The sequence below is a fragment of the Vicia villosa genome, linkage group LG1, assembly GCF_029867415.1.
Source record: "Vicia villosa cultivar HV-30 ecotype Madison, WI linkage group LG1, Vvil1.0, whole genome shotgun sequence".
Lineage (NCBI taxonomy): Eukaryota > Viridiplantae > Streptophyta > Magnoliopsida > Fabales > Fabaceae > Vicia > Vicia villosa.
The window spans coordinates 78,114,662-78,140,916 of record NC_081180.1 but is presented as its reverse complement, the minus strand read 5'-3'; the positions used below and the strand labels follow the sequence as shown (position 1 = coordinate 78,140,916).

At 33.7% G+C, this 26,255-nt stretch overlaps 2 protein-coding genes and 1 pseudogene across 2 annotated transcripts; all 3 read left to right on the top strand.

The window, feature by feature from the left end:
• The first annotated feature begins 2,314 nt into the window (after window positions 1–2,314).
• On the top strand, window positions 2,315–5,018 carry LOC131646729 (LEAF RUST 10 DISEASE-RESISTANCE LOCUS RECEPTOR-LIKE PROTEIN KINASE-like 1.1; annotated as a pseudogene).
• An 8,221-nt stretch (window positions 5,019–13,239) lies between these two features.
• On the top strand, window positions 13,240–16,174 carry LOC131610194 (LEAF RUST 10 DISEASE-RESISTANCE LOCUS RECEPTOR-LIKE PROTEIN KINASE-like 1.1). The gene is made up of 3 exons (XM_058882082.1): window positions 13,240–14,279; window positions 14,479–14,736; window positions 14,814–16,174. Exons 1-3 carry the CDS (start codon window positions 13,454–13,456, stop codon window positions 15,773–15,775), a joined length of 2,046 nt encoding a protein of 681 aa, XP_058738065.1. The 5' UTR covers window positions 13,240–13,453; the 3' UTR covers window positions 15,776–16,174.
• A 632-nt stretch (window positions 16,175–16,806) lies between these two features.
• On the top strand, window positions 16,807–17,235 carry LOC131646720 (uncharacterized). The gene has a single exon (XM_058916692.1). The coding sequence runs from the start codon at window positions 16,807–16,809 to the stop codon at window positions 17,233–17,235; it is 429 nt and encodes a 142-aa protein (XP_058772675.1).
• The last annotated feature ends 9,020 nt before the right edge of the window (window positions 17,236–26,255 follow it).

Sequence of the window (26,255 nt, the reverse complement as noted above, 5' to 3'; positions counted from 1 at the left end):
TTAACACTTGTTTTCGTAACATCTCGATTTTTATTAGTTATTTTATTTGGTGTTTTTATTTATTATTTTATTTATTTAATTATTATTTGATATGATAACTATTTAATTATGTGTGTAATTGTGCTATTGGGTTAATTAAGTTATTAGGGAGATATAACTAATTGGGCCTAAGTGGTAGAAATATAATTTTATGTGGATTGGTGGGTTAAGCTCAATTAACTTAAGAGATGATAGAAAGGAAAATATGGTTTTAGAGGATATACTATCTTTTAGGGGAAAAGAGAGGAGTAGAGAAAGAAGAGGAGATTTGAGAGATTCTTGAAAAAGAAGGAATTTGATTCAAGGTAAGGGGAAGAATTCCATTATCTTAATTATATATGTATGCAATGTGTAGTAGTATGATAAGTATTTATCTCTCAATTTCATAGATTTCATAATGTTATGGCTTGTGTTAAATCAATGAGATTTTATGATCTTGTCATGTTTAATGTTTTATATGGATAACCCATAATTAGAAACATGAATAGGAACCCATAACATGTGATAAATTGTTGTTGGAATAAGTTTTGGTTGCTTAGAATCGGAGTTGGGTTGGTGTTGGATGTGCTGAAAACGCACAAATTTTTCTGGTTCTGGTGTTGTTCGTCGGGCGAGCATGTGGCTTCGTCGGGCGAGTGCGCGCTCACATGTTTGCGCCGGGCGAGCGTAGTGGGCGAGGGGTGGCCAAGTTTCTGTCATGGAGCGCCGGACGAGCGAGGTATTCCGCCGGGCGAATATGCCCTGTTTTGCAAAAATTATAATGTGCATAACTTTTGATCCGTAACTCCTTTTCTTGTGCCTTCGAAATATTAGGAAACTAGTGTAATTATCTATATGATAGGATAAAATTGGTTAGAACTTGATGAATTAATTATGATTTTGTTGTGTGAATAACATATGATTATCTTTATGTGCGTAGTGAATTAGTGAATTGTGGATAACAATTGTTGGCATGATAAATATGGTATGATATTCATAATGAGTGTGAATGAATATATGCTAATTGTTTTGCATCTTTGTGATTGTTATATGATAAGTGTGTTTTGTACAATTGGTGGATACTTCATTGCGTGGATTATTGAGGTATGCGGTATGTTAAGATTGTATGGATGATCTTAATTGTATATGTTTTGTGATAATTGTACATGCATTCATGGTGGCTTTGATCCTTGTGTGGAAACAAAAGCGGGTGGCTTTGATCCTTGTGTGAAAACATAGGCGTGACTTTGTCTTCTTGGTGGATTTGGGAGCGGTGAACTAAAGGTTCATATTTTGAGGGTTTTGATCTTGTTCCGATCGGAAGCGTGGCCCTGGTTTATAATCGAGAGCGGCGAGCTTGATATTCACATGGTACCACACGCATTGAGTCACATTAATTGCATTCGAGTCGCATTATGTGTTATGTGATTACTTGAATTGATGTGAATTGACTTAGTAAGAATTAGAAATTGTATTTTGTGCGATAATTGTTGAACTTATTCAATTTATGAAGTGTGATGAATGATAATGCTATTGTATGCTATATTCATTGTGCATATGGTATGTATCTATTATGATTTGAATTCTCACCCTTCTATTTGAATGATGTTCATTGTGACATCGTGCAGGTTTTGACGAGTAGTGAGCTTGTCTGAGGATTTAGCCGAGGAGCTTTTGGTTTATCATTTTGATTAGGTATTGAGTCAAATGCTCTGATCTTGTAATACTTGGGGGTTTATTTGAACTCATGTTTTGATGTTTGAATATTATTAACTTTATCGTATTTTGACGAGATAATTGGGATATGTTTTTTTTGCCGCCTATCCTCACTTACCATGCCTCCAAGCTCGCGTAACGAGCAAATCCTTCCCTGTCCATGAACTAACTTAGCCGTTAAATCTTAAACTGTCATACCTCGCTTAGTTCACGTGATACCACGCGCTAAATGAGTTTTATTGATTTGCCATGAAGTTACTTGTTTCTAAAGTCTTCTTTTGCCACCCTAGTTCACTTAGGAAAATACAATCAATCATAGAGTTTATAGTATTAATTTTAAATAAATTAATTTAAAATTTAGACAAAAAATTTGTCGGCAAGTGCTTTGATTTTGAAGTAAAGACATCATTTTTGTTGAGAACGAGGTCTTTAGAAATGTCAAACGGAAATATAACGTGTTTTACTCTTCTAGGGAATTTAGCAATATAAGTGGATTTGAAATAAATGGTGGTCAATTATAACCGCAAAGTCATCGGCGTCGGTGATTGATTGACGTAGATTCATAAGACTTGTGTGGTAATTTCCTAGTCAACTGCCGTGTCATTTGGCTTGAAAGGATATATTTATTTATTGTAAGTGCAAAGTAACAATTATGAAACAAATTGTGAAACATAATTCAATGTCTTTAGTTTATGCAGTAGTACATGATAGGTTCCTTATGTTCTCTCATTTAACTCTGCTAATGTTACTTATCTTAACTAGCAAAGGAAATGGACATAGTGATGATTGTCCAGAATCATTTGATTGTGGATATCTTGGATTTCTTCGCTCTCCTTTTACCAAGGTTGGATTCCCAAACTGTGGTGCATTGGCAATTCAAGGTTGTGATGATCACAACAAAACTGCAATGAAGACCATCCAATTAACCAAAGGAGGAAGACACTTTCAAGTTACAAATATTGATAATAGCTGGTCCAGGGGTAACCCTATTTCCATTATTGACCCGAATTTCACCAACCTTTTGATTAAAAATGCTTGTGATGTATACACCTATGTTAATATTACTATCCCTCCTCCCTCTCCTTTTGGAACTTTTTCTATGAAAGACAATATAACTGCTTTCAAATGCAACCGAACCCAAAAACTAGTCACCAACCCTCCAAGTAATTTCTTCAAAAATAGTTCTTGTCCGAACTATGATTTTTATTTCGGTGATTCAATATCCGATGGTGAGTCTAATCGCTCTTTCACGACGTGTTCGTTGTTTCATCTTCCTGTCATTGGTTTAGGCTTTGCACTTTCTGGTAATCCGTATCCGTTGTTAGCTCATGAAATTACCTATCAGTTTCAACCTTCAGATGAATGTCAACACTGTCACCATGATATAAAAGGTCACTGTCGTGCTCACAACAACGGAGAAGTTTATTGCGCAGGGTAATGCATTAACAAAACTTCTAGAAACTGTTAAGACGTTTCTTGGATCATAAGAAATTTGCTAACTATCTACTTGAATTATTATGCAGGAAGGGCAGAAGTTCAATTAGGAAGCTACGGTTGGTTTTAGGTGATGTGCATATTTTAATGCTCAATATAACTAGTTTGTGCTTCCAAACATTACCGATTTGTGCAAGTTTCTGTCAACTGTGAAACTAAAAGTCATTACAATGAAATGTTATAGGAGTTGGTGTTGGACTATGCATCATCATCATAGTTGGATTGTTCCTCACATTATGCAAACGGAAATATGCCCACACTCACATCCAGCACCAACTAAGCAACAACATTTCTGCTGATTTCCATCCAAATCGTGAAATGGAGTCAAACAAGCTCTTCTTCGGGGTATCTGTCTTCTCGTATGAAGAGCTTCGACAAGCAACAAACAATTTCGACCGCAGTAGAAAGCTAGGAGATGGAGGTTTTGGCACTGTTTACTATGGTAAGCACTTATATGAAAATGGCTTATAGTACTAGCTAGAGAGAACATGATAAGCACTTATACGATAAGTGTTTCATTAGACTGTTTATCCGGACAAGGGCTATATAATATAATTTGCAATTCAATGTTACTGATTTAAATCATCATTGATATTTGAAAATCAGGGAAAATCAAAGATGGAAGGGAAGTTGCTGTCAAACACTTATTTGAGCATAATTACAGGAGAGTAGAACAGTTTGTGAATGAAATCGAAGTACTCGCTCGCTTGCATCATAGGAATCTAGTGTCCCTCTATGGCTGCACTTCACGTTACAGCCGTGAGCTACTCCTTGTATATGAATACATTCCAAATGGAACCGTCGCTAGCCATCTCCATGGTAATTTAGCTAGGGCCGGTTTGTTGACATGGCCTATTAGAATGCAAATTGCAATAGAAACTGCTTCTGCATTGGCTTATCTACATGCTTCCGACATCATTCACCGTGATGTCAAAACCAACAACATTCTACTTGACGTTAACTTTTCTGTTAAGGTAGCTGATTTTGGACTATCGAGGTTGTTTCCGAACAATGTCAGCCATGTTTCAACAGGTCCACAAGGAAGTCCGGGTTATCTAGACCCTGAATATCTCCAACTCTACAAGCTCTCCGTGAAGAGTGATGTTTATAGTTTTGGCGTTGTGCTCATCGAGCTAATATCGTCTATGACAGCAATTGATTCCTCGAGGGAAGGAGAGGAAATTAACTTGGCAAATCTAGCAGCTAAGAAGATAAGAAAAGGAGCAATTGGGGAATTGGTTGACCCTTCACTTGGTTTTGAATCAGATAGTGAAGTTAAAAGGATGGTAACTTCAGTGGCAGAATTGGCTTTTCAGTGTGTGGTTGGAGACATGGAATTAAGACCTTCCATGGATCAAGTTTTGCAAGAACTCAAGAAAATTGATGGTGGGAATTTTGAGTTTGATCATGTAGAGAAAGTACATGATTATGCTGGCTCCTCGCAGTCTGGAGAAGTAAATTCACCAATAGTTGGAACTTCTATCAATCAAAAGCAAGAAGGATCGACTTCACCAAAGTCATTGACTGAGAAATGGGAAAGTGAATCTACTACTCCCAATGTTAGTGGTTAATCAATTTTTCTAAGAACAGTTACCATTCTTTATGTTTTGGTAAAATTAAGAATATTTACTCGTCTTTTTCCTCTACAATGTAGTATCTGGATTGCGTAATGAGTGTTGTGTTGCACATACTTTAAAACTGCATAGGGTTAAGAAAATTTGTGCATAATATTGTTATTTGTAGTGATGTTCAAAACTAAACCGGCCTAATAAAAAACCGCAAAATCGAACCAAACTAAATCGAAACCGTAAAAAACTACATTTGATTCGGATGTATTTGGACCAATTTTTAACAAACCGCGCGGTTCGGTTTGCGGTTTGTATTTTACAAACCAAACCAAACCAAACAAACCCGCATTATGTTACATCCTCCCAAACTTCAATTAACTTATATCCAATCCAACCACAACCTATTATGTCTTAGCCTTACGATTACGAATGATTTTCTCTTTCTCACACTTAAAGTTTCAGTTTAAGTCTTCTCAAATCTCTTCTGGCGGTATTGCATTTTCTTCTCATCTTCTTTTCCAAATACATATCACATATTCTTTTCTAGTCTTTCATCTCTTAAGTTCTTTCTTTTTCATCTTATTATTTTTATTCTACTATTCTCTTCCAATTACGTTTTTAATGTACCTCTTCTTATCTAATCGCATCTCTTCTGCTATTTCTTTTTCATCTTATCTAATATTTCATCTCCTCTTTTTTTCTATTTCATTATAATGTTTTTGATATTATTTTATGCTACTATTTTATATTTTTTATTCCACTTTTATCTAATATTATTTTTATATATTAAATGGAAAGTTGTGTTGTCATCAATGTGTATATATGACTCAATAAATATTTATAAAAAAACCGAACCAACCGAACCAATCCGAACCGCATTGGTTTGGTTTGATTTGGTTCGGTTTTATTTATAAAAGTCAATCGAACCAAACCAAACCGCACATTTTTTCCTCTTGCGGTTCGGGTGATTTTTTACGTCAAAATCGCCCAAACCGCACCGCGAACACCCCTAGTTATTTGAAAACCAAAATAATATACTCCCTCCATGATCTTTTATCCCTCCATTATCTTTTATAAACAAATTTTTATTTTTAGGTTCACTCAATAAATAATAAATAATATATTTAGACAATATATAAACTAGATACATCAATTATTTAACGAGCCTAAGAGTCAAAATTTACTTATATAAGCGAATGGAATGAGTACAATTTATTTGATGTGCGATAATGCATCTATAACAATATATAAAGGAAAAACTATGTTTTGGTGTAGCCTATTTTCTTTCCTATTTTACCCTTTATTTATTGTAAATATTTCAAAAAAGTAATTAAAGGTGATAAGTGGAAGTCGGTTAAGTGAAAGTTGGTTACTTATTTTTAAATAAAAAATAACTTCTATCTCACACTTTTACAATTAATAATTTTTAAATTTTCAATTTTTTCACTTTTTGAAACCGTTAACAAATAATATCTTATTATTTTACACGTCTATGTGGATTAAAAAAAGCGGACAGACGGACATGTGAGTGCCCGTCTGAACGCTAGTATTAGATTATCTCAAAACACCTTTGGATTATCTCAGCTATTAGGATAAGATATCTTATATATATTGGCCTACCCACAAGTTTAAACCTTATCTTAAAACCTAAAACCTTTCGTTTATCTCAACTATCAGATTGAGATCTAGGGCGTGCAAGGCGGTCTACCGTACATGGCCTCAATTTTCATGGTTAAATCATAACTAAATAGGGCCTCATAAATCTTTGTCACTATCAAATGTGGTTAAATAGGGCCCCTAATTATTTTGTCATGGTAGAACCATGACTAATCTATAGAGAGCCTCCAAAAACTTGAGACAATATAATTGTTATTCAGGAGATCTCGTCTCGATTAGAGATGACGACATATATTAAATTATCAAAAGAAAATGAAGAGAGTAAGGAGAAAAGGAGGTTAGAGTTTTCATTAGAATGACAAAAGTACGCGAAATAAAGATTATAATAGAGTATGAATAATATATGGTAAAAAAGATCAACCAACCATTACTAAGATATAATAAATATAGGTTAAATTACCCCTGTGGTCCTTTAAGTTATTTAATTGTAACACTTTGGTCCCTTATGTTGATTTCGCTACAACTAAGTCCTTTAGGTTGACTAACTCCTTCAGCGTTGCCCTTGTCCACAAATTTTGTTCTAAAAAACGTGATGTGGCACAAATGGTGCTTAGGTGTTACTTAACCTTGCTGATTATGTTTGTTAACTCACTTAAAGAGAAAGATATATGGCTGAAACCTACAATTAGAAGAACAAAACGTGAAACCCCCAAATTCCAGAACCTTAATTTTGAAATTCAGCCTCAACAACTCAATACAGTGGTAGTGGAACAAACGTGAGAGCTGAGAACTCCAATTCGCTAATTTTGAGTGGATCCCAATCAACCAACATGCATGTGTGGATCCAAAGTTGTGATACGTTCAGTTAAGAAGAAAGGAAGAAACCTGGGTAAGCTTTTTTGGGGCTGCATATACTTTAAGGTATGTACGTATGTTGTGAATAATTTGGGAACATTCTCCTTCGTTTTCCTGAGTTGGGTTTGATGTTACTAATTTTGGTTGCAGAATGAACATGAGAATGTTGGCTGCAATTTTTTATGTGGTATGAAAATCAACAAAGTGATGAAGGAAAACCAGAGATACCGCCAAATGCATTCTTAACGTAGTCATCGAGTTCTCATAGTGACCATATCGAGTTCTAAACGTAGTCTTTGAAATATCTTCAGCCTTCACTCAAATATGATGATAACGTAATCTCAAGTCAATCTTACTAAACACACAAGCATCAACCAACTGATCCATAAGGTCATCGATCCTAGGAAGAGGATACTTTTTCTTGATAGTAACCTTATTCAGTTTTCGATAATTAACACACAACCTCATGCTACCATCTTTCTTCTTACCCAATAACACTGGCGCTCCCCACGGTGAAACACAAGGTCTGACAAGCTTCTTCTCCAACAGGTCTTCTAACTATTTCTTCGGGTCATCCAACTCCAACGTAAACATTCGATATGGTTCCATCGACACATGACTAGTACCAGGTACTAAATCTATGGCGAACTAAACTTCTCGTTCCAGCGGCCAGTCACAAATATCTTCAAGAAAATAACATACCACATGCATATCACTAGCCCTAACATCATTATCCACTCTCAAGGAAGCGAACATCACGAGTACTTGATCATTCCCCCTCAAATACATCTCAACCTGGCCAACGAACGTGAATCTCAAATCTGTTTCTCTTTGGGTTTGGGAAACAATACAGTCTTGTCAAAACTGTTGATATAAACATGGTTGAACTCTAATCAGTTCATCCCCAAAATCACATCGAGTTGACTCAAAGAAAAACAGATCAAGTCAAATCTAAAGTCTCTACCATAAATTATCAAAGGACAATTCAAACAGATAGACATAGTAGTCACCGAGCCATTAATAGAGGTATCAATAACCAAAATGCCAATCATGTAAGACACTTCTAAATTCAACTACTTAACATAATCAAGAGATATAAACGAATGCATCACACTAATATCTATAATGTCAATCACAAAAACACCACTAATGATACACGTACCTCTAATCAAGTTATATGCTCCAAAAATATCGATACCACTCAATTCAAAGACCTTTCCACTTAATTGAGCTTTCTTAGGCTTTTGGCACTGAGTACTGATGTGACCAAGTTCACAATTCAAAACACTACTCTTACACTCAGCAATACAATGTCCTGGCTTCCCCATACTTAAAACATTTCTGACTAGAACTCTTGCACGCATTAGCACGATGACCGATCTCTCCACAGTTGAAAAATCTCAAAGAAGCAGGAGTGCCTCCCCCACTTTCTTCTTTCTCACCTACAGACTTCAGTCGAAACTTCTATTTTCCTTTATCAGCTGGAGCCCCATAATATTTTCCTCGGTTCAGATTCCCGTTATTCTTCTCACTAACAATCTTGTAGTGAGCATATATGGCCTGAATATCCACATCGTAGATCCTACATTTGTTAACCAGCACTGAGAATTGGCGAATCTTCTGATAACCAATGAACTGCTTGATCTCAGGACGTAATCCGCTCTCAAACTTCACACATTTCGACCTTTCATTTTCCACACCATTATAGTGGGAACAAAATTTCACCAACTCCTCTAACTTAAACGCATAGCCATGCGCATACATGTTTCCTTACTTCAGTTGCGAGAATTCCATCTCTTTCTTATTGGGATCATCATCTCTTTCTTGAAGTTCTCCCAAGTGATCTCGATACCTACAGCTTCCAACCTCTAGCGAGCATTATCCCACAATTACTCAGCCTCATCCGATAACATATGTGTCCCAAATAGCAGTTTCTGCTCATCAATTAAAACCTAACTCGAAATATCTTCTCGATCTCCTGAAGCCAACTCTGAGCACCCTCAAGATCGTACCTTCCCTTAAAAGTATGCAGGTTGTTCCTCTGAAACTTACTCAGCCTATGGAAATTATCAACCTCTCCTTGTTGATTATGTTGAGCCTACAAGGCCTTGGTTTCTAGCGTCATCACCTGAGCCAGTGCTCCTAGAGCATCAACAACCGCTTCATCATTTCTACCTCCAACTATTTATTTGCACACATATAAACAACCATTAGAAGAAACATTTATCGATAATATCCATGTACATGTTGCATACTAGGGAACAAATAAAATCACAAAAACTTGTTCGGATGGACCAACCGAGCTCTGATATAACACCCTACAACCCTCAACTCTTTTTATATAAAAGATAGTTAAATATTTCCTCAAGATAAGGTGTTACACATACTCAACATGCATACTCATTCAATTAAATCAGAAACTTGCAGCGGAACTTAACAAAATAAAATATACTTTAAGTTATATCTTCAAAATAATGTAATTATAAAATTTAATTAATTCAAAACATTAACTAAACGACCAGTTCCCAGTGTTATAGACAGAGTTCCCGAAAAATAAAATAATGGAAAACAGTAAATAAATGAAGAAAAGCATTTATGCCATCTTCCAACTCACAACAACTATTGCTCATCCTAATTATTTGTACCACATCATAGAACACCATAACAAACAAAAGAAAGGGTGAGAATATGCTTAAATATATTAGCGGTGAAAAACATAGCAAGGGTAACATATTAAACACAATCATCAATCCCTCACTTCATTCACAACATGATGGTACCATTCTGTGGACAATAGAGTTATGTTACTGACATTCATCCACTCACTGTAGTTCCTCTTCAAACCCAGTTCCTCTTCGAATCCAAACTCATCACTTATCACCACTTCTGAATCAACGAGTCGTCACTTCTTAACACGACACACATGATGCATGACGTATAAAATAAACATACAAGTGTAACGACATCACTACTTCCACTTCAAACCATACACAACAGTACATAATGCAATCACAGTAGTCCTCACTTTGAACTACACAATTTCATCATTAACAATGTATAATTATAACTCATCATGAAATTACACACACATATTAACAACATATGGTGATATATCAGATAAAAGTGTCCAAAGGAACCTCTTTGATGATTATGAGTTCGGCAATGGTGAGGTGAAGGTATCTCATGTTCAGTATGCTAACGATACTATCGAGATGGGTAAAAGAAGTTGGAAGAATGTATGGGCAATTAAAGCGACACTGCAACTGTTCGAATTGGTATCATGCCTAAAAGTAAATTTTCATAAGAGTTCTCTAATAGGCATCAACACATCAGCAGAGTGGCTGGAAGAGGCGGCGGAGGTTCTTAACTGTCAGGTTGGAGGAATTCCATTCAAATATTTAGAAATTCCTGTTGGGGAAATCATCGGAGGATGGGTGCCTGGAAATCAGTGATTGACATAGTTAGAGGTAGATTGGCGTCGTGGAATACCAAACACCTTTCAATTGGAGGTCGTATTATCCTTCTAAAGTATGTTCTATGCGCGCTTCCCGTCTATTTTCTTTCATTCGTTAAGGCTCAAACAGGTATTATTTCAAAGCTAGAATCTATGTTTAAAAAATTCCTTTGAGGTGGGGGATTGGAGCGAAGGAAAGTGAATTGGGTTCAGTGGGATAAAATTTGTCCGGAGAAGGAGGAAGGAGGTTTGGGGATTAAAAATATAAAGGCATTTAATTTAGCGCTATTAGGAAAGAGGAAGTGGAGGTTACACACGGAGAAAGACATGTTGTGGGCTAAAATCTTGAAAAGTAAGTACGGTAAGAGTGAGTTTGGGGTAACAAAGATGGATAAATTCAGCTTATTATGGTGGAGAGACCTGCAGATGCTAGACAAGGAGGATGGTAGCTTTAGGAAGCATTAGTTTGATAATAATTTGTCTATAGAAATTGGGGACGGAACGAAAACTGCATTTTGGAAGGATCCATGGATGGAAGGGAAGAGTCTTAAGGATGAATACCATGATTTATATAGGTTATCTACGGAGAAGGACATTTCGGTTAGTGAGGCGATTAAGAGTGAAAGCGGTGGATCGGTTTGGAATGGGAGTTGGGAGAGTTTGTTAGAAGGGGAAAACGTTAGGTATGAGGAAGAAATTCGAAATAAGGTTTATAGCATTTCTTTGAAGGATGGTATTAAAGATAAGTGGAGGTGGTACAAGAATGGATACTCGGTTAAAAAAGCTTATTCTATGATCATGGAAAGGAGAGTGACTTAAATAGTAGTAAACAAGGAATTGGAGGATGTTTGGAACAAACTTGTTCCGCATAAAGTGTCGGTGCTGATTTGGAGAATACGGAAAAACAAAATTCCAAGTAGAGAGAATTTAGTTAAAAGGGGAATCTTACCACAATCTCAAGTATTATGTCTGTATGGCTGCTTGTGCGAGGAAAACGTTGCGCACATTTTTTTTGAGTGTCCGCCAGCGATAATTGTATGGAGTGAGGTGTATCGATGGCTAGGATTTTGGTATGTTTCTCACAATTCCGTTGTGCAGAATTTTATGCAGTTTGCAGGGACGAGTTGTGGAGGCGGAATCAATAAAGAAAGATTCATGGTCATTTGGTTTGCATGTATATGGACAATTTGGAAACAGAGGAATGATAAGGTTTTCAAAACCTCGGAACAGAAATGGTGTGGAAGCAATTCAGATACTGTCTTGGAGCTAGATAAAGTCGAAGGTCAGAGGTTTTAGCTACGCGGTAAATCAATGGATTTTGAATCCAAAAGAATGTTTGGGATGGAGGAGTGCGTAGAAATTGCGTTGGAGATTGTGGTGTGTCGGCTTCTAAATGTGGTTAGTTGATTGGGGACTTGAAGGAATGTGTGATGCATTGGGTCTTATGCAGGGTGGTTCAGTAAGATGTTTTGTTGAAGTGTTGCCTCAGATTATGATTGTAAGCGCGAATTATCGTTAATCAGCAGCGAGCAGTTTATGTCTACGTCATTAATGGTAATAATACATGTAGATGAGGTCTGGTTTATCTTTCTGCACACTATGATATTGTGCCTCAGTATGGGTTGTATGGCGAGCAGCTTATTGGCAACATAGCTGTATCAGTCTCTCGCGGGTAGAATTCAGTTCTGCAGGGCCTGGTACTGGTTTTTATTTGTAATGGGGTAGGTATAATATAGTTACGGAGGTCTCATTCTTTTTGTATGAGGTATAAGTTTTGTTCTTTTTCTCCTAGTTTGAGTGGTGAATAGGAGTGTGGGATTGTCTACATAGTTGGTGTAGTATGATACTGGATGTTCCTATACGGGTTTGTTACCACTTTACTGTAATAAGGTTGTTGTAACTTCTGGCATCTCTTATGCCTAACAGCAATATATTTATCTTTTGGCTTTCCAAAAAAAAATATACTCAATTGTACAAAATCGAGTTTTCAAACCACTCATATGAAACTACATAAAACTCTATCCTTGAATCCTATAGCAAACCACCACTAAGAGTACCTCAAAATCTGAAAAAAGAGTTCTTCAACATCCCAATCCACACTATTGAAAACTATATCACTTTTTAATTTCCAAATACACCAACAAACTGACAGTCAGATAGCTCCTACCTTCTTACATAACATCTTTTCAATCATAACTTCAATGCACTTCAACAGATGACTACAACAGTTCATTTCATCAGGTACAACAACCTCCAAACATAACTGGATTTTCTGTCATAACCGAATTAACTTAGGGCAAACCAACATAATGTGATTTACATCCTTCGCATGCTGCTGACAGAAAACACAAGAAGCTTGATTATGAGTAATAATCCCTCTTCTCAACAGTTGTATCCTTATATATATATATATATATATATATATATATATATATATATATATATATATATATATATATATATATATATATATATATATATATACATCTTGATGATATTATTATTGATTAAAAAATTATAAATTGTATATTTGAACATTCAAAAGCGAATCAAACTAATAGTATTACAAGATAATGATACTTTTTAAAATTTGAGATGTGTAGCACATTCTGGGTCCGCTTCTAATAATAAGAAACAGTTTCGTAGTAAGACTTGTGTTGTATCCAAGTCAACTTCCGTGTAATCCGGCTTCAAAGAACATATTTATGTATAACAAATTACAGTAACAATTATGAAACAAATTGTGAAACATAATTCGATGTCTTTCGTTTATGCAGTAGTACATCATAGTTTCCTTTTGTTCTCTCATTCAACTCTACTACTGTTAATTATCTCAACTAACAAAGGAAATGGACACAGTGATGATTGTCCAGACTCATTTGATTGTGGAAATCTTGGATTTCTTCGCTCCCCTTTTACGAAGTTTGGATTCCCAAACTGTGGTGCATTGGCAATTCATGGTTGCGATGATGTTAACCAAACTTCTATGAAGCATGTACAGTTAACCAAAGGAGGAAAACTCTTTCAAGTTACAAACATTGCTTATGACTCATCCAAGGGAAACACTATTTCCATTATTGACCAGAATTTCAACCACCTTTTGATGAAAAGTGCTTGTGAAGTCTTCACCTATGTTAATATTATCCTCCCTTCACCTTCTCCTTTTGGAACGTTTTATATGAAAGACAACATAACTGCTTTCAAATGCAACCGTACCCAAAAATTAGTCACCAATCCTCCAAATAATTTCTTCAAGAACAGCTCTTGTCCAAAATATGATTTTTATTTCGGTGACTCAATATCCGATGGTGAGTCCAATCGCTCTTTCTCGACGTGTTTTTTGCTTTATCTTCCTATCGTTGAGTTAGGCTTTGCACTTTCTGGAAATCCATTTCCATTCTTAGTTCATGAAATTACCTTTAAATTTCAACCTTCCGATGAGTGTGAACGGTGTCACCATGATGCAAAAGGTCATTGTTATGCTCGCAACAACAGACAAATTTATTGTGCAAGGAAACATAGAAGTCCTCCATCTTGGAAGCTTCCATTGGTTTTAGGTACTGATTCTGTGCATTTGCATATATATTTATGCTTTTCTACCTTCTTTAACAGCTTATTATGATTGTTAACCAATTAGAACAGTTCTTTTTACGTTTCTTTTGTTTACTAGTTTATAAGTTTCGAAGTTAAATCGACATAACAATGCAAGTTTTTGTCAACTGTCAAACTAAAATTCATTACAATCTACTGTTAAAGGAGTCGGTGTAGGACCATGGATCATAGTTGGATTGTTCCTCACGCTACGGTATTTCAAACGGAAATATGACTCTGCATGCATCCAACTCCAACCAAGTAACAACGCTTTTGTTGATCCTCATCCAAATCGTGAATCAGAGTCAAACAAGCTCTTCTTTGGTATACCTGTCTTCTCTTATGAAGAGCTTCAACAAGCAACAAACAATTTCGACAGCACTAGAACGCTAGGAGATGGAGGTTTTGGCACTGTGTACTACGGTTAGCACTCACTTATTCTATTTTATAACTTAACTCACAGCTTAATATGTTACTGAGCATGATATTTAAAAAACCAGGGAAACTCAAAGATGGAAGGGAGGTAGCTGTGAAAAGATTATTTGAGCACAATTACAGGAGAGTAGATCAGTTTGTGAATGAAATTGAATTACTCGCTCGCTTGCGCCATAGGAACCTGGTGTCCCTCTATGGCTGCACTTCGCGTCACAGTCGCGAGCTACTCCTTGTATATGAATACATTCCAAATGGAACCGTTGCTAGCCATCTCCATGGTGATTTAGCTAAGACCGGTTTGCTGACATGGCCTATTCGAATGCAAATTGCAATAGAAACTGCTTCTGCGTTGGCTTATCTACACGCTTCTGACATCATTCATCGAGATGTCAAAACCAACAACATTCTACTTGACACTAACTTTTCTGTTAAGCTAGCAGATTTTGGACTGTCGAGGTTGTTCCCGAACAATGTCAGCCATGTTTCCACTGCTCCACAAGGAAGTCCGGGTTACCTTGACCCTGAATATCTCCAACTCTACAAGCTCTCAGTGAAGAGTGATGTGTATAGTTTTGGTGTAGTGCTCATCGAGCTAATATCGAATATGACAGCAATTGATTCTGCTAGAGAAAAAGAGGAAATAAACTTGGCGAATCTAGCGGCTAAAAAGATAAGAAAAGGTGCAATTGGGGAGCTGGTTGATCCATCACTTGGGTTTGAATCAGATAGTGAAGTTAAAAGGATGGTATCTTCAGTGGCTGAATTGGCTTTTCAGTGTGTGCTAGGAAACATGGAGTTGAGACCTTCCATGGATCAAGTTCTGCAAGAACTCAAGAAAATTGATGGTGGGAATTTTGAGTTTGTTCATCTAGAGAAAATGCGTGATTTTGTCGAGTCCTCGCGCTCGGAAGAAATACACCCATCATTAAATGAAACTTCTTTGAATAAAAAGCAAGTATCTTCTTCACCAAAGTCATTGACTGAGAAATGGGAAAGTGAATCTACTACTCCCCATGCCAGTGGTTAATCATCTTTTCTTAGAATAGTTATCATTCTTTATGTTTTGATAAAATTAAGAATATTTACCAGAGTTTTTTACTCTACAATGTAGAATCAGGTTAAAGTAATGAGTGTTGTACATGCTTCAAAAGGACTAAAAAAAGGTAAGAGAATATATCTCAACTCCCAAGGGTTAAGAAAATTTATGCGACAACATTGTTATTTGAAAATCAAAATCCAAAAACAACACATTGAAACCACTATTTATGTCCATCACTATCTCCACTGTCTACTGGCGGGGTTTAATTGAAGTCATAATATAATCTGACCTAATACAAACATTATTTGCATCTAACGAGATTCAAACATAAAACTATACAAAAATTATTTGCATCGAGTGCGATTCAAACATAAAACTTTAAGAGGAACACACTCTTGGATGTCAAGCCTTCATCAACACCAACCCCTAGCATTATCTCTATATCCATCTTACTTCCACATTTTCTTATAATTTAACCAAGTTTTTGATACTATGAAGCACAAACACATGCATAGACACTAGACACAACATCAACACTAACATGCCGACACCGATAATAATTTAAAAAATTATTAAATTAAAAACTAACATGAAAATGAACACACATTTTTTAGAGAAGTGTCCGATTCTAGATAGATGTATATGTAATTGCACTAGTAGTTGATAGGACATGAACCCACCAAGTTACCAGCCTCTTTTGTTTGTGAAACAATTCATCTTATGTATTTAAAATGAGACAGGAAAAAAGTGGTTAGTCCTACATGTAATTCCATTCAATGGTCATAGGTCCTAAAGTCACAAAAAGAACATTAAAGAAAAGAAGAAAAAAAAACAAAGCCAATAAATATGTTGGAAGCATTCCCAAAATAGATCCCATGCTTCTTAGAAGTAATCAACCACCTTTGTCCCCTTCATAATCATCACCACAACAACGTTCAAATTCAAATTCACTTCATTTTCATCCCAACACAAACTCCTATAATAATAGACTTTAGAGAGCGATAGAAGAACTAAAACAAATGGCGAAGCTGCAGAAATTCAAGATCTTCGCCACACAATGCGGTGTTGAAAAGAGTCCAACGTTAAGCCCAAGGACAAGCCCGCTGGTTCAACTTCCGAGGCCCAAAACAACGCTGCGGAGTCTGCTTGGGCTAAGCCTGACTCGACCGCCGCGCCGGCAAGGACACGTGGCGGTGTTGGAGAAGAAAGAGAAAGATTCGATGCGGAGACACTCGTTGAAGGATCTGTTTGTGTCGTCGCCGCCGCGAGAAGAGGATGCGGAAGGAGGTGCTAGTTCTCCGATGTTGGGTGGCATGGGTTTTTTTCGGTCTGATAGTTGGAGGGTTGGACCGGGTTTGAGTAACCCGGTTTTGACCGGTTTTCGTTGTAGGTCTTTGCTGAAGAGGAAAGCTTGGCGCCCTATGCTGCTTACTATTTCTGAACAGTGATTTTCTATATTCAACGGATCAATTGTATCTTCTTGATATTTTTTGTTCTGGAATTTATTTACTTCCATTTAATATTTATATATATGAAGGTTTTATTTACCATTTTGTTTTGAAAAATATAAGTAATATCTCCCTCTTAACTACTATCATAGTAAGAGAGTGTTCCTAGTATAGTAATCATAAATTGCAATTGGATCTTTTGTAAGGCTTCCACATTGTGGGTTTTGTAATAAGTTTAGAAGACTCCCACAATAAGGTTTTATAATAAGTATTATCAAGGAAAACACAAGGACACATGCACGGTCTCACTTAAGTCTTCTTGAGCATATAATTTCAATCTCATGTTAACTTTCCACCAACAGATATAATCCGATGGTGATCTATACGAGACGTTGTATTAAACGGAAGTAGTTCTAATCGCCCTATATATAAAGTTCTGCACACATCGAGATTCAAGTATTTTATTCATTCTCACACTGAAACTACTTCTCATTCATTAAATGACTTGGATGTTAGAGTTCTAGCCTTGGAAGTCTATCCCGCTCCGTTGTACCAGAAGCACATTTCATCGTGCCCGAGTTCTATCACACTTCATCATCAACTATTTTTGGTTATTGAACTGATCAAACTATAAGGTGGTTCGCACAGACAATGTACTTATTGAAGTGTGAAAAATTATTGAAAATAAAGGTATTGAATGACTCACTAAACTCTTTAACAAAATTACGAGGTCGAAGCTTTTCACTTAACTTTTACTGACTTTTACGAGGTCGAAGCCTAGAGAGATATTGTTGAAAACCTAGAGAAGAAAGGGGTTGGAATTACATATATTTGAGGAATCAATTATATGTATGAAGATGTATAGACTATTATGCACACACAGGTTGTAAGTTATTTAGGATGTGTTTGGATTGGCGGTGGATAGAATTGATTCTGAGAGAATTGAGTTTGATAGAATTGATTTTAATAGAATTGAGTTTACAAGAATTGATTTATGTTTGGATACAATGATATAGAATTGATTGTTATCAATTAATATTGTTTGGATAGTTTTAACAAAATTGATTTTGAATGGTATAATTACCAAAATGGTAATAAATTCTAATACAAATCAAAAAGAAAAGAAGTAATTGATGAAAATTAAAGAGGGTAAAGTAGAAAAATTTTAAAGAGTTGTAATAAATAATATATAATAAATGTAGAATTGATTCTACTAAACTCAAAAGTTAGGAATTGTTGCTTCTACTAAAATTGCTTTTGGAGGAGGAGAATTGATTTTGAAAAAGTATCCAAACAAGAAAATAAAACCAATTATCAAGTTGAAATGGACTAGAAGTGCTTTTGGAGTTTGTAGAAGCCAATCCAAACATACACTAATACTTTTTCTTTTCAAAATTGTCCCTACAGTTTCTAGAGTCAAACAGAGAGCGTAAGATTTTTTTCTCTCAATACTGAAAACAGAGTATAAGTTATACCTTAAGAGGATTATTTAAATATTTGAATTATGTCTTAGCTCTTTTCTTACACTTCTTTTCATGAACAAATAGGAATGAAAAGTTAAGTTGGAATTAAAATTAGTTAAATAAAGAGAGATGTGTGACATGTTATGAGATGGGAGAGAAGAAAACTTTGTTAAAGCATGACCAATCAAAGTTGAGATCAGACAAAAGTTAAAGACATGCATTTTTGTTAAACATCTACAAACAATTGAAAAAGTACTACCGAAATATTTAACTGTTTTAGTTTGAAAATTAGGGAGGAATTGAAAATTGCGCTTATCAACTCTATATTTATTTAATTCATTTAATAAGATGAGAAAAGGGGTGATGCACTGACAGTGTAAAATATTTTTACACTGTCAACCAATCACCACCCATGTATCTAATTAAACCACTTTTTTATTTAAAAAAAAATTAATGACATGGAACATTTATGATTTTCTATTGGATGACAGTGTAAAACTATTTTACACTGTCAGGGCACTACCTTTTAACTCTAATAAGATTATTATTTGTAGTTTTTTTAATTATAGTATTCGATCTACTGGATCGTCTAATCTAATTTAAAAATCAATTCTAACATCAAATAATTTCAACCTCTTTCAATCGTAATTACGAAAATTGAACCGTACTCGAGTATCAATCACCACTTTACCATCTAACAATAGCTAGTTTAATAGTACTATTTTCTTGCAATTAAATATATCACTTTTATGTCATACGTATTAATTAAATAGTTATGCACAGATACAAATGCAAAAACAAAATTTTGGAAGACTTCATTTCTCTTCCCCAATATTCATTCAAGTTGTTGAATACTTGAATCGAAGGGACGTGATGATACTAGTGCATTTAAGCACACTTCATTTTAGTCCACAATTCAGTCTTACCGACAAGTATAGTTGTCTTCTTGCAAGATGATATGAATATATGATATGATAGATATGGATTATGAAAGTGATCAAGAAAGTACGTTTTCTCTTTTTTTTTTTTTTTAACCATACCATTCTTTTCAGCTTTCTAGATAACTACGTTTGGTTAATTGTGGGATTTTTGACCTACCTGCCACCCCTTTGAAAAAAAATTCTGCAAATGCCACCCCCCAAAAATTATATCCCAAAATGCCACCATTTTTTCACTTTTCAGACTTTTTGCATTTTTTTTTTCTGAACGCAGCAGGTGGCCTCCGTTTGAAACGGAGGCCTTATAAAGCCCTTCATGTGGCCGTCATTTCAAATGGAGGTCACCTATTATTTTATTTTTTTTTTTCGTTTTTTGTATTATCAATAATTTTAAATATTTTTTTAAATAATAGTTATTATAAATAATTATTAAAAAATATAATTTAATTATTTAAATTATTAAAAAATAAAAAATTAAATTTGTCAATAAAAATTAATTTATTTTGATACATAATAATATTTTATTAAATTTTTAGTTAATAACAATATAATTATACTAATGTTATCTTATTAATTTATATTTAATAACAATATAATAATACAATATAAATAATAATACAATATAATAATAATAACAATATAATTGTTGCTTATAAAAAATTTAAAAAAATATTTGTTGTTAATCCATGCTTTCTCTCGCCTCATACGAAGACTTTCTGTTGCAATAAGTCTGCTGTCTATTCATTTGTTTTTGCAATGATATGATATGAAAAAAAATTTACATCAATTTCAAAATTATTTGTGCTTTGCCTTTGAAATTTAATCAGTACTTTGAACTCGTCAATTATGCTAGCATATGTATATCCTCTGGTCACTATTATTATAAATAAATTTTATTTTATTTTTAATAAATTTGACTGTTAATATGTATAGTCCATATAAAAATTAGATATATTAAAAGTCAAATGTAGTAAAAAAAAAAAAAATTTGGTTATAATAGTGATAAGAAAAAGGGTGTATATCAAAATATGCTAGTATATTATTTTCCAAAAAAGGAAAAAATCTTGACGTAAAAGTGATACAATTATTTTTTTGTTGTTGTCAAGATACAACTAATGTTAACAATTAAATATAATGTACGTTTCAAAGATGATTAATAAAATTGTGGGTATAATTATTATTATATTGTATTATTATTTATATTGTATTATTATATTGTTATTAAATATAAATTAATAAGATAACATTAGTATAATTATATTGTTATTAACTAAAAATTTAATAAAATATTATTATGTATCAAAATAAATTAATTTTTATTGACAAATTTAATTTTTTATTTTTTAATAATTTAAATAATTAAATTATATTTTTTAATAATTATTTATAATAACTATTATTTAAAAAAAACATTTAAAATTATTGATAATACAAAAAGCGAAAAAAAAAATAAAATAATAGGTGACCTCCATTTGAAATGGCGGCCACATGAAGGGCTTTATAAGGCCTCCGTTTCAAACGGAGGCCACCTGCTGCGTTCAGAAAAAAAAATGCAAAAAATCTAAAAAGTGAAAAAATGGTGGCATTTTGGGATATAATTTTTGGGGGGTGGCATTTGCAGAATTTTTTTTCAAAGGGGTGGCAGGTAGGTCAAAAATCCTTAATTGTGATATACATAAAAGTTAGAGTAAAATCTTATGCCTTGCAAAGTGCAACATCGCGAAAAGAGAGAAGGGGCTCATACCTTAAGAATCAAGCAGTTAACTTTTAAGCAACTCTTACAACCAAGTTGATTAACAACTTTCGAAAAAAGAAAATCCAAATTCCCACACCACTTAATTTATATAGCCTCTTCATTCCAATAAGCTTCTTCAATTCATCGAGTCTAGCCTTCTTCAATAGTTTTATCAACAAGAATATCTTCTCAATGTATTTGCTTCTTTTATGATTGAATGTTTTGCTATATTTTTTATTGAAAACTTAATATTCAGTTTTGAGATTGACTAATCTATGAAGACCAACACTACAAAAAATCACGTCTGTAGCGACGTGGAATCCATGACACAACATGGAAAATCACGTCAGAACGTAAAATTAGCGACATGGTCATATACGTCGTCTGGGAGTGCGTGGGAACTTTTTGTGTTGTGTTTATCACGTCACAACTTTGTGACATGGCATTCACGTCGCTAATCTTGCACAATTACCAAGCCTCCATCTGCAACTGGGTCAGACAAGGTCTGCAAAAAGCAGTATGGCACAGTACACGAAGAAAGTTGTGGCGTGTTTTCCATGTCACCGATTTGTGACATGTAAAACACGTCGCTAATTTTGAAATTAATTTTGGAAGTTGCGACGTGTCTTACATGTCACAAATCAGTAACATGGAAAACACGCCACAAACATTAAAATGTTCTTAAAAAAAAATCTGATTTCTATTATTATAAAAAAAATTTATTATTAATATTATTTGTTGAAAATTAATAAATATTAATAAAAATATTTATTTAGTTAAATTAATAATAATAATAACTAAATACAAAAATATATTAAACTACTAAAATATATTATATTTATAAAATAATATCTAAAATACTAACATATAATAAATAAAATTTTGTTATCTAATACAATTTAAAATTAAAATAAAAATAAAATTTATCCTAAAAAATCATCATCGGGATCGGGATAATTATCAAGGTTGAAATCATCATCATTCTCTTGCTCAGTGTCAGCTGCTCCCACGTTTCCTTTAGACGGTTGACCACCACTTTGTTGAGACTGCATAAATAACCGCATTTGTTGTTGCATCTCTGCTTGCATCTTCGCCATTGCCTCTATTTGTTGTTGTTGCATCTCTGCTTGCATCTTCATTTATCAAGGTTGAAATCATCATCATTTTCTTTTTACCTTTTTACCATTTTAAAAAATATTTTATTTTCCAATACATATTAATCCTCTATTTTTCATTAAATAATAAATATTAAGCTTTCAAAAAAATTTGTATATTATAAATGTTGTTTATATAATTTACATATATATAAATTATGTTTAATTATATTATATATAATAACTTACATATATATAATTTTTATGTTTAAAAATATATTTCGTTTTAATAAATTATATATATTTTTTAGAAATAATATTATAGATTTAAAAATAAAAAACATAATCTATTTTCTTAAAAATATATATATTTACCATAAACTAAACAAATATTTCTCTATTAAACACAATCTATTTTAATAAAAAACATAATAAAAAAATATAATCTGTTTTATTAAAAAACATCAACAAATATATATCTATCATTTACCATAAATTACTACATAAACATAATAACATTCAATCTAATTAATATATCACAAAAATTTCAGAAAAAATATAAAATTTATCTACTATCACAAATATTACATATTAAATTAACCTAATAATATTCAACAATCTAAATAATATATCACAAATATTACAGAAAAAATATAATATTTATCTATTAACACAAATATAACATAAAAAACAATCTAATTTAAATCTACCAATAAATTAATTAATATATCAGATTTAAAATTATAGAAATACCTCAATCTCTAATCTCCTCCAATCTTCTAGTTCAATTTTTATATCTTCTCAATCTTCAAAACATACTTCAAAATCTTGAATAAAAAAACTAACATAATTAGAATCATAATCAATACAAATAACAAATAATAAATAAACTAAATATAAAATACAATTAGAAAAAATATACCTTCAAATATGGTGTGAGGAAGAGGAACAAAATAGTTGAAGAAGAAATTGTTAATGGAGATATGGAAGAGAGGAAGAAATGCAGAGGAAGAAAATGAGATAAGGGAAGAAGAGAAGTGAAGAGAAAATGAGAAGGGAGAAGTGAGAGAAGCGCTTTTGAAATAATTATGTTCAGGTTAGCGACGTGAATATATCGTCGATACGTTCCCACGTGTGTTACACGTCAGAACATCCAACGGTCAGAAATCTTCCATCCCACTTCTCACGTCGCTAATTTCCGTTTGTGTAGCCACGTCGCTAATTGTCCAACGTTCATAATATTTAATTTTTTCTTCTGCCACTGCCTGCTCATGTCCATTCAAAGTCAGACTTTATTAGTTCCGACGTGACAAACACGTCACAACAAAAAAATTTGAAAATTTTGTTTTCCCACCATTTGACTTTACAGTTTCCAATGGTTGAATATTTAATTTATAGTTTGCGACGTGGATAGAATGTCACAAGCATTTTTTTTAATTTTTTTTTACTGACACCCCATGTATTTATCTGATTGTTATTATTAAACATTAAAATATTATAGTGACGTGGTATACACGTCGGAACACCCTTTATTTTCCCACATGAATAACACGACACAAAAAATGGACGCTGGGTGGCTGTTTCCTTGTAGTGCAATCCCACGTATTTGCTTCTTTTATCATTGAATGTTTTGCTAGATTTTTTTATTGAAAACTTAATATTCAGTTTTGCGATTGACTAATCTATGAAGACCAATCCCACGGGGGTATGAAGACCAATCACACAGGGGGGTCCTGTTTAAAGTCAGAGCAACAGGATTTAAACTCAAAATCTTGAGAGGAGCATACTCTCAAGACCCAAGCCTCCACCACTAGACCAACCCTTAAGGGTTAATGTTTTGTTAGATTAATGGTTAATTTGTTTTCAACTAGCACCTTTATCTTTATACCTTCATGAATCTTTAATTTTTCAAGCAACATATGAATCTTTAATTTTTCAAGCAACATTTCAATCCATTGTAATTGACAAACTGCAAAGGAAGCTTGCACATATTTTGCTTCACATGACGACATGACAACCATTGATTTCTTCTCTGAAGTCATGAGATTAAGGCTCTACAATTCATGAAAAAATAGTCGTCGATGTTTTTCCTATCATCTTGATCACCTCCTCAGTCATAACATGACTAGTCATATGCCATTTCATCTTTTTTTACTATTATTCTAGTTTGACATCAAAACTCCATGATCAATTGTGCCTCTAACATACCTGAGTATCCTATTTATAGCTAGAAGATGAGACACTCATGGTTATTTCATAAATCAGCTTACCAATCATGTACTTTGACACAAGTTTGACATAGTATTGCATATGTACCTCACAGATCCAGTCATTTGTTGGTATCGTGCATCATCCACTAATTCTTCATTTGTAGCTTTTCTCATTTTGACTTCAGGTCCCAGTGTTACACATCAGAGCATAACCAAAGCTAAAATGAGTAAACTAAAAGAAATACCTCCATGAGCCAACTTCCACTCACAACAGTGTCTCTACTCTTGAGTATCTGCACGATGCCCATGAAAAGGCAATATTCAAACAAAAGAGGTGAGAATTCATTTCAATAATAATAGTATAGAATGTAAGATAGAGTACAACATATACACAATCATGCACAACAACGTATCATATTCTCGCGCCTAAATGATCATCAATATCATATACAATAACATCATCATCACACATAATCATATTCAACACAATCTTAATCACAGTATATCAATTACATTCACACACCTAACTCACCAAATCAATTACAACCGAACATTTATATCTTAACAAATGTACATGCGACTCGTTAGGTAATGCAAATCACCTACGCGACTCTATGCATATGCATGTGGTACCAACTCAACATTTAGTTCTTCATACGAATTGGGTCCATCCTTCTAGATCTACGAGCCCACCTTCTGGGTTCGGGATAAGTTATCGGTCCACCCTTCTAGACTTGCAACTCGCCTCTTTCAACAACAACGCCACAAAAGATGCACGACATATAATTGATACAACAACTCAACAAAAACAATTCATGTTTAGATTCCTCATTCGAAACATAAACAACAACGATGATGTGTTTCCACATAATTATCCCCAAGCATCAATAATATGCACATATACACCCATCAACATGTTTTAACAACAACACATAATTATCACAACTTAATAATCATATTCAACATCACATCAACATCACTAACACCTTAAAAACATTATCATGACAACATTAACATAGCAACATCATTATCACACGATATTATTACAACAATATAGTGATTCATCAATCAAACATATAATAAATCAACTCAATGAATTATTAATTCACATATATGAAATTCTAATTAATTAATCATATTGTTACAACACATTCAGCCACTGATTTTATTATCACTTGATAGGAAATCATGTTAGCTTTCCAACGCTTCGAACAACTACTCATTTGGACTTACGGATCAAAAAGTTATGGCCAAAACATAATATTTTTCAACAATGTTACGGTGACAATCATTGTCACAAATGACAATGGATTGTCATCACTACTAACTACAAAAAAAACATGTTTTTAAGCATGATTGTCGAATGTTGTTGTGCGCAATTGATTGTCATAGGTATATCTTCCAAAAAAAAATCAGTTTTTCCCCTATCATGTGAATTTATCAATTTCCATACTTCGAACATCAACTAGTCTAAATTTTTAACATCTAAAAATACATTCATACAATTCAATCAAGAAACGTTACTTGCAGATTTTTTTAGAGATTTTGAATGGATGTATTTTATGCAATTTTATTAGTTT